The sequence below is a fragment of the Nanorana parkeri genome, unplaced genomic scaffold (genome assembly GCF_000935625.1).
Source record: "Nanorana parkeri isolate BGI_ZX_2015 unplaced genomic scaffold, ASM93562v1 scaffold1590, whole genome shotgun sequence".
Lineage (NCBI taxonomy): Eukaryota > Metazoa > Chordata > Amphibia > Anura > Dicroglossidae > Nanorana > Nanorana parkeri.
In genome coordinates, this window is record NW_017307858.1 from 282,926 (window position 1) to 292,753 (window position 9,828).

Sequence of the window (9,828 nt, forward strand, 5' to 3'; positions counted from 1 at the left end):
CATTACACGCTACCCGGCTTCCTGATTGGCCGGGAAATCGGCTCCATGCTCTCTCATCACAAGTGACGAGAGAGCATGGAGCCGTTTCCGGGCCAATCAGGAAACCAGGCAGCGTGTAATGACGCGCAGCCTGGCTTCCTGATACAGGAAGTACTCGTGCTAGGTATCGGAGCATTTGGACGAGTACGAGTACTCACCCAAATAGTCGGCATCGGCACCGATATCGATACTAGTATCGGTATCGGTGCATCCCTACATAAAATCATACGGGAGTCACATAGACATACTAACGTTACTCTCGTACAATCACATCTTCCATTACGGCTTTTACATCCTGAGGGTATCTGCTGGCGGATCCCAAACTTGATGTCAGGTTCCGGATTCGCTGTCATCCTCTATGTTGACTAAGGTCTCCTTCAACCCATCGCGCTGAGCCTGTGACAACAAGGGGAGATTAAGCAAAGTGCAGTTCTGAGTGAGACCTCAATGCATCCCGAGAACAGGGGTGCCTTACCGTGCACCACTGCGGTACAGCAGAATAGTGCAGGAGCCATTTTTCCGATTTTGGGGACCCAAACAATGAATGGGCTGTGGTCACACAGTGTGTCTCAATACAAGTCGGTGTACAGGGGGTCCTAGTAATAGATTTTAATTAACCTCAATTTACAAAGCTTCAACATATGGATGAAGAAATCCATTGAGAGACACAGAAATGTATAGAATTCTTAGAATGTCGGGTTATACTGCCACCTACAAAAACAACATTTAAAGGAGATCTATGAGGTGAGTGATTTACACTCATCCTCATAGTTAGTGCCGACCTGTGACAAAGAGGCTGTCAAAGGTCGGCTCTATGGATCAGGAAGTGAGCAGAAACATGAAGCCGATCTGCCCACTTCTCGACTGTCAGTCACCGCTGCCCGCAGGAATTCCCCTCTCCGATCCTCCAGCGCTGACTGGCGGAACGGACGGGGAGGGGGCAGGTACAGCTGGATCTGCCTCTAGATAGGCAGATCCAGCTGTCACTCACACAGCTGGGCGGATCTCGACAGTAAAGTCGGGATCCGTCCCGGCTGCGGCGGTCTCAGTATAACGTGAGCTGTAGCGGCACAGGAAGTCTGAGGGGCACAGGAAGTCTGAGAATTCTTAGATTGTCTTTTTTATAGGCGGCAGTATAACCTGACCGTTACCCGACAAGAATTCCTGTGTCCCTCCCTGGACAATAAAGCAATAGGATTTTTGCACTCACAGTTGAATCCATTTTGTGGAGTCTATTGAAGGACTCATATTCTTAGACTGTTGCTATTGTAGGTGGCAGCATAACCCAACAGTTGTTATCATCCATTGAGGGACACAGGAAGTCTTAGAATTCTTAGACTGTCATATCTGTTGGTGGCAGTATAACCCGACAGTCTAAGAATTCCGGTGTCCCTCAATGGACTCCAAGAAAAGGGTTTTACAGTAAACAGAATAATCCTATTTAGTCCCAGTGACTGTTTTTCTCATCTTAAAGAGGAACTCCGGGATTTATTTCTAATTAACCCTTCGAACAGGGCTGCCCCCGCACTGCAAGGGTTAGGTGCTCTTTTTTAAAATAACGGCCACCTGCCACTTTGTATTAAAATAAAGATCCTCATCTTGGCCTGTTAGCATTGTTCACTGAGCCTATGGCGGGGCTCGCGTACAAGTGTGAACTTACGTATTTTTATTTTAGGTTACAGAAAGCAGACAGACCCCCACGGCAATCAGCTGCGACACTGCCAAAGCATATGCAAATGTTGACTTCTAGAAGACTCGATGTTTGCAGAGGAGGGCTGAATGTAGCGCTGGAGGGTGCACATATACAACTGCAGGGTCACTTTCATTTCTGTGTCCCAGTGACAGGTGGAGAGAGATGAGAACAGTCATGGAGGAGCAATAGAGGTACGCAGTATAGAGACAGAGGAGGAAAGAGGGTAAAAGAGAGAGAGAATAAGAGAGAGAGAATAAGAGAGAGAGAGAGAATAAGAGAGAGAGAGAGAATAAGAGAGAGAGAGAATAAGAGAGAGAGAGAATAAGAGAGAGAGAGAATAAGAGAGAGAGAGAGAATGAGAGAGAGAGAGAGAGAGAGAGAGAGAGAGAATGAGAGAGAGAGAGAGAGAGAGAGAGAAAGAGAGAGAGAGAGAGAGAGAGAGAGAGAGAGAGAGAGAGAGAGAGAATTGGAGAGGAAGAGAGAGAGAGAGAAAATGAGAGAGAGAGAGAAAATGAGAGAGAAAGAGAGGGCGGAGAGAGAGAAGACGGAGAGAGAGAGAGAGAATAATAGAGAGGGAGAGAGAATAAGAGAGAGAGGGAGAGAGAGAGAGAATAAGAGAGAGAGGGAGAGAGAGAATAAGAGAGAGGGAGAGAGAGAATAAGAGAGAGAGAATAAAAGAGAGGGAGAGAGAGAATAAGAGAGAGAGAATAAGAGAGAGAATGAGAGAGAATAAGAGAGAGGGAGAGAGAATAAGAGAGAGAGAATAAGAGAGAGAGAGAGAGAGAGAGTAAGAGAGAATAAGAGAGAGGGAGGGATTATGGAACCTGTGAGTGGGGTGAGGACTGTGAGGTTGGGGCTCTGCCATGGTCATTGTATGATAGGTCCTCTCGGGGTGTAGAATGGTTCCGATTTCTCTGCCTCTTGAGGAGTTGGAGCTCTCATACAATTGATGGAGTCGTTCTATAAAAGGTATCTGTAAAAAATAAGTCAAGGCAACTGGACTTGCTGTATTTTTATTGAAGACGTTTCACTGGTCATCCAACCAGCTTTCTCAATTCAGAATTATCTGAATTGAGAAAGCTGGTTACCTATCCTATTATCCATACTTCTATCCATCCACTCACTCACTCATCCATCCTTCTATCCATCCACTCACTCACTCATCCATCCTTCTATCCATCCACTCACCCGCCAAACCACCCGTCTTTCCATTCATCCATCCACCTACCCAACCATCCATCCATCAATCAATCCATCTACACACACATCCATCAATTAATTTATCCATCCGCAGATCCACCCATCCATCCATTCACCCACCCACCCATCTATTCATTCATCAACACACCCACTCATCTATCCATCTCTCTATGCCTGTATCCATCCACCTCCCATCCATCCTTCCATCCCCCATGCATCCATCAACCCACCCTCCCGTCCATCCACTCACCCACCATCTATCCTTCTACTCACACACCAATCAATCTATCCGTCCATCCATCAACCCATCCACACATCCATCTATCTATCTATTTCTCCATCAATCCATCTCTCATCCCTCTGCCATCCATCCATCCACCCATCTATCTGTCCATCCATCCACATATCTATCCATCTGTCTCCCCAATCCATCCATCCATCCCTCTGCCGTCCATCCTTCCAACCATCAACCCATCCATCCATCTATCCCTCCATCCATCTATCCCTCCATCTATCCCCCCCATTCCATCCATCATCCTATTCACCCATCCATCCATCCTCCCTATATCCATCCATCCATCCCGCCTTCTATCCCTCCATCCATCTATCCCTCTCCTATCTATCCATCCATCTATCCCCCCCATGACATCCATCATCCTATTCACCCATCCATCCTTCCTCCCTATATCCATCCATCCATCCCACCTTCTATCCCTCCATCCATCTATCCCTCTCCTATCTATCCATCCATCTATCCCCCCCATGACATCCATCATCCTATTCACCCATCCATCCATCCTTCCTCCCTATATCCATCCATCCATCCATCCTTCCTCCCTATATCCATCCATCCATCCCGCCTTCTATCCTTCCATCCTTCCTCCCTATATTCACCCATCCATCCATCCTTCCTCCCTATAAATCTCAGAACTGGATAAACAGAATACAACTCGTTTGGCAGGTTATACTGTATGTACTTTTTTGGCCCGGTGTTCACCTTTAATATTGCTCCCAACAATAAATCACTCTGTACAATATTATAGTTCTGCTTGTGTCATGTACACTGTACAATATACTTCTCCCTGCGTCGTGTACACTGTACAGTATTATACTTCTCCCTGCGTCATGTACACTGTACAATATACTTCTCCCTGCGTCGTGTACACTGTACAGTATTATACTTCTCCCTGCGTCATGTACACTGTACAATATACTTCTCCCTGCGTCGTGTACACTGTACAGTATTATACTTCTCCCTGCGTCATGTACACTGTACAATATACTTCTCCCTGCGTCATGTACACTATGATATCTCAGCCACCGCAACAGAATCAAATTATTTAATAAATGATATCGAGATAATAGAGCGACATGATAATAATCCCGTCACACAATCACTGAGTATTGGATTTGTTCACACAAAATGCAGAGCAGATACGCTCAGGTTTCTGCACACGTAGTGCAGTGGGTTGTGCCGCGTTTTTGGTAAAAAAATAAAATAAAACATTTGTAATTTTTTTTTACTTTAAGGCCTTGTTCACACCAAGCGCGGAGCAGGTGCAGACCGGATCAAAACTGCGTCCAATGTATTCCAATGGTATTTTTTGCTCCAGTTCACATCGCAGCGTGCAGCTCCAGAGCAGGTGAAAAAAACTGCAGCAAGCCCTATTTTACCTGCTCTGGATCTGCAAACGCATCAAAAACGCATGCAAATGCCGGGAACGCCCTGAAAGCCCATTTTAAACTTTAAAACAAAAATAGATATTTTTTTTAGATGCGTCAAAAACTCATCTAAAAGACTAGCATGCGTGTGCAGAAACCTGACCGGATCTGCTCTGCATTTGGTGTGAACAAGGCCTTACATGGGCTTTCAGGGCGTTCCCGGCATTTGACACGTTTTTGATGCGTTTGCAGATCCAGAGCAGATAAAATAGGGCCTGCTGCAGTTTTTTTCACCTGCTCTGGAGCTGCACGCTGCGATGTGAACTGGAGCAAAAAATACCATTGGAATACATTGGACGCAGTTTTGATCCGGTCTGCACCTGCTCCGCGCTTGGTGTGAACAAGGCCTAAATATGGCAGAAAATCATTTCATATGTCATGTACATCCCTAAAATGTATCGAGGAAGTCTTCGAAATCATGTTGTGCAACCTTCTATATCTGTCATATACTTTCTATATCCTCATATACCTTCTATATCCTCATATACCTTCTATATACCTCATATATGTTCTATATACCTCATATACCTTCTATATCCTCATATACCTTCTATATACCTCATATATCTTCTATATACCTCATATATCTTCTATATACCTCATATACCTTCTATATCCTCATATACCTTCTATATACCTCATATACCTTCTATATACCTCATATACCTTCTATATACCTTCTATATCCCTCATATACCTTCTATATCCTCATATACCTTCTATATACCTCATATACCTTCTATATACCTCATATACCTTCTATATCCCTCATATACCTTCTATATCCTCATATACCTTCTATATCCTCATATACCTTCTATATACCTCATATACCTTCTATATCCTCATATACCTCATATACCTTCTATATACCTCATATACCTTCTATATACCTCATATACCTTCTATATACCTCATATACCTTCTATATACCTCATATACCTTCTATATCCAGAGCAGGTGCAGACCGGATCAAAACTGCGTCCAATGTATTCCAATGGTATTTTTTGCTCCAGTTCACATCGCAGCGTGCAGCTCCAGAGCAGGTGAAAAAAACTGCAGCAAGCCCTATTTTACCTGCTCTGGATCTGCAAACGCATCAAAAACGCATGCAAATGCCGGGAACGCCCTGAAAGCCCATTTTAAACTTTAAAACAAAAATAGATATTTTTTTTAGATGCGTCAAAAACTCATCTAAAAGACTAGCATGCGTGTGCAGAAACCTGACCGGATCTGCTCTGCATTTGGTGTGAACAAGGCCTTACATGGGCTTTCAGGGCGTTCCCGGCATTTGACACGTTTTTGATGCGTTTGCAGATCCAGAGCAGATAAAATAGGGCCTGCTGCAGTTTTTTTCACCTGCTCTGGAGCTGCACGCTGCGATGTGAACTGGAGCAAAAAATACCATTGGAATACATTGGACGCAGTTTTGATCCGGTCTGCACCTGCTCCGCGCTTGGTGTGAACAAGGCCTAAATATGGCAGAAAATCATTTCATATGTCATGTACATCCCTAAAATGTATCGAGGAAGTCTTCGAAATCATGTTGTGCAACCTTCTATATCTGTCATATACTTTCTATATCCTCATATACCTTCTATATCCTCATATACCTTCTATATCCTCATATACCTTCTATATACCTCATATATGTTCTATATACCTCATATACCTTCTATATCCTCATATACCTTCTATATCCTCATATACCTTCTATATACCTCATATATCTTCTATATACCTCATATATCTTCTATATACCTCATATACCTTCTATATCCTCATATACCTTCTATATACCTCATATACCTTCTATATACCTCATATACCTTCTATATACCTTCTATATCCCTCATATACCTTCTATATCCTCATATACCTTCTATATACCTCATATACCTTCTATATACCTCATATACCTTCTATATCCCTCATATACCTTCTATATCCTCATATACCTTCTATATCCTCATATACCTTCTATATACCTCATATACCTTCTATATCCTCATATGCCTCATATACCTTCTATATACCTCATATACCTTCTATATACCTCATATACCTTCTATATACCTCATATACCTTCTATATACCTCATATACCTTCTATATCCTCATATACCTCATATACCTTCTATATCCTCATATACCTTGTACTGTATATACTATATACCTCTTATATAGTATACCATGTATGCAAAAGTGACATGATTTCCAACTGTATAGATTCATTTGTTGAAAAACACTTTTTTTTTTTTTACATTTCTCGATAAAAGGCGAATATTTGATCACTGGCAATAATAATAAATAACAAAAACAGCAACAAAAATGTCAAAGAAAAGTAACATAAATACAATAAGACATAAAGTCACAATGTATTATTAACACCACAATAGTAACAGTGGCAGTAATAAAATAGTGTGCAGGAGGGTGACCTGTGCTGGTGACTGGCAGGGTGGAAGGAAGTCATGTCCTCAGCTGCAGATAGTGATGCTCCTGCCTCCTCCTCCTCCACCTCCCATTCAGCACACACAGGATGCCGGCTCTGCTATTGCATGTGACTGACAAGTCCTCCTCCTCATCCCCTTGTCTGACAACAGAGCCAGCTGATGTGGAACATGCCTTCCCTCTCCTTTTGTATCGCAGTCGCACTCTTGCGTTCGCAGGAAAATCTCGCAGCTCTGGATTATTTCCCGATGCAACGACTGGAACGAAGCTTCCCTTGACCAGACTGCAGGTTCTGGCCGTGTTGCTATGGGTTACCACCCCACGCAGAGGTGAGCGACGGCGGTTCCGAAAGAGTACGGTAACCGATTGCAAATGCCAACCCCCCGACTGCGTTAGAGCGTCAGCTCTTGCGAGCAGGGCTGCCGTCCCTACAAGCCTGCGTTACCTTGTTACTGTAATTGACTTGCCATTGTTGCATTGTATTGTGTGCTTTGTATTGTCCGGTGTGTGCCGCCCGGTGTGTGCCGCCACCTACGACCCTCCGATCCCAATCCCCAAAAATTCAGATTCATGAACGCCAGCCTGCACTTCGGGGTCCTGCACTTCGCATGCCGCTGCGACTCGCTCCGACCTCTTGCAAATAGTCATTGATGGCAAAAATGGGGGCTTGGTGGGCAACGGGGGGTTAAAATGCTTCCATAACGGGGGCCCTTTGCATTGGCAGCTGCAGCGAGCGGCGGGGCCCCCCCCAGCTGTCGGCTGTCTGCCGCTTTCGCATCCAGCCCAGCAATGGCAGGGGTTAAACACAATGATCTCATCGCGCTCGGGGCTCCAGGCTGGTTCCGTGGCTCCCGCAATGCCTTGAGATCTGGCTCGGTTTGAACCTGTGCAGAGGCGTAACTAGCCCCAAAAATTATCCGATCCGGGGCCCCTGCTACCGTGCTCGAGAAATAAAATCCAGTCTGGGACCCCTCGCACCGTGCACGAGAATTAAAACCCAATTTGTAGCCCCTTGTACCGTGCTCAAGAAATAAAATCCAGTCTGGGGCCCCTCGCACCGTGCATGAGATGAAAAAAATCCAATTTGGGAGCCCTCGCACCGTGCACGAGAATTAAAATCCAATCCGGGGCCCCTTGTACCGTGCACGAGAATTAAAACCCAATTTGTGGCCCTTGCACCCTGCACGAGAATTAAAACCCAATCCGGGGCCCCTTGTACTGTGCATGAGAACTAAAATCCAATCCGGGGCCCCTCGCACCCTGCACGAGAAATAAAACCCAATTTTTGGCCCCTTGTACTGTGCATGAGAACTAAAATCCAATCCGGGGCCCCTTGTACCGTGCACGAGAATTAAAACCCAATTTGTGGCCCCTTGCACGAGAATTAAAACCCAATTTGTGGCCCCTTGTACTGTGCATGAGAACTAAAATCCAATCCAGGGCCCCTTGTACTGTGCATGAGAACTAAAATCCAATCCAGGCCCCATTTTACCGTGTATGAGAACTAAAATCCAATCCGGGGCCCCTTGTACTGTGCATGAGAAAATAAATCAAATCCGGGGCCCCTTGTACTGTGCATGAGAAAATAAATCAAATCTGGGGCCCCTTGTACTGTGCATGAGAACTAAAATCCAATCCGGGGCCCCTCGCACCATGCATGAGAAAATAAATCAAATCCGGGGCCCTTGTACCGTGCATGAGAAAAAAAATCCAATCCGGGGCCCCTCGCACCCTGCAGGAAACATAAAATCCCATTCGGGGCCCCTCGCACCATGCATGAGAAAGTAAATCCAATCCGGGGCCCCTTGTACTGTACATGAGAACTAAAATCCAATCTGGGGCCCCTTGTACTGTGCATGAGAAAATAAATCCAATCTGATAGTGACAACAGTTGAGCGTGTGTGTACTGTGTGATGAAAGACTTACAGGGTGACAACGCAGGAGCACAATTCGGTGACAGACACGGAGCGGTGTCACCTCATAACAGGAAGTGCCTGGACAAGGGACCTTTTGCAGGGATCATGTGAATGAAAGCTCAGATAATAAGTGTTATTATAAGCAGGTTGTCATCATCATCATCTTGTATATACCACCTAGTAAGCCACTGACCTGCAACAAGCATGGAGGACTGGACTTTAGAACGTTGATCCTTCACTGGCTGCATGCTTGTCTCAGTTCAGGGACTCACTAAAGATCAGGTGCCTTACATACCTTTGTTTGGTAACATTGTACAGCAGTGTGTCTGAGGATTGTTATCAGTGGAGCTCCCCTTTAACATCGCGCTTCATAGAGCCAATCCCGGAGATCCCCGCCCCCACCTCATCCATGCGGCAGCTCTTCCTTCAATTACCGAGCTCCGTGGGCACCGCGGCCAGACGCTTTCCCTTACTTACTGCTCGGTGTCGGCATTTAAAGTGAACCCGCACTGCGTGCACCGAGGGCAGGAATACAGCTTCACTCCGCAGCTTCCGCCCCTGCTGTGTATACTGATCTCCCCTCCCCCGCCACCTCCTGCCCCACTACCTCCCACCACCTGCCCCCACTGCCCTGCCTGCTTCTATCTATCTATCTATCTATCTATCCACATTATATTACCACAAGTATTGGGACGCCTTTACACGCACATGAACTTTAATGGCCCCCCAGTCTTAGGCCGTAGGGTTCAGTATTGGGTTGGCTCCGCCCTTTGCCGCTATAACAGCCCCGCCTCTTCTGGGAAGGCGT

At 45.4% G+C, this 9,828-nt stretch overlaps 1 protein-coding gene across 1 annotated transcript in view; it reads left to right on the top strand.

Annotated features, from left to right (window-relative positions):
- Positions 1-7,192: 7,192 nt before the first annotated feature.
- The window catches only part of LRP3 (LDL receptor related protein 3), a gene marked incomplete at its 3' end in the record, with an annotated part of 34,787 nt that continues 32,151 nt past the window's right edge, over positions 7,193-9,828 (top strand). The window contains exon 1 of the mRNA XM_018570747.1: positions 7,193-7,433. Within this exon, the coding sequence (XP_018426249.1) occupies positions 7,193-7,433 (241 nt within the window). The remainder of the gene's footprint in view (positions 7,434-9,828) is intronic.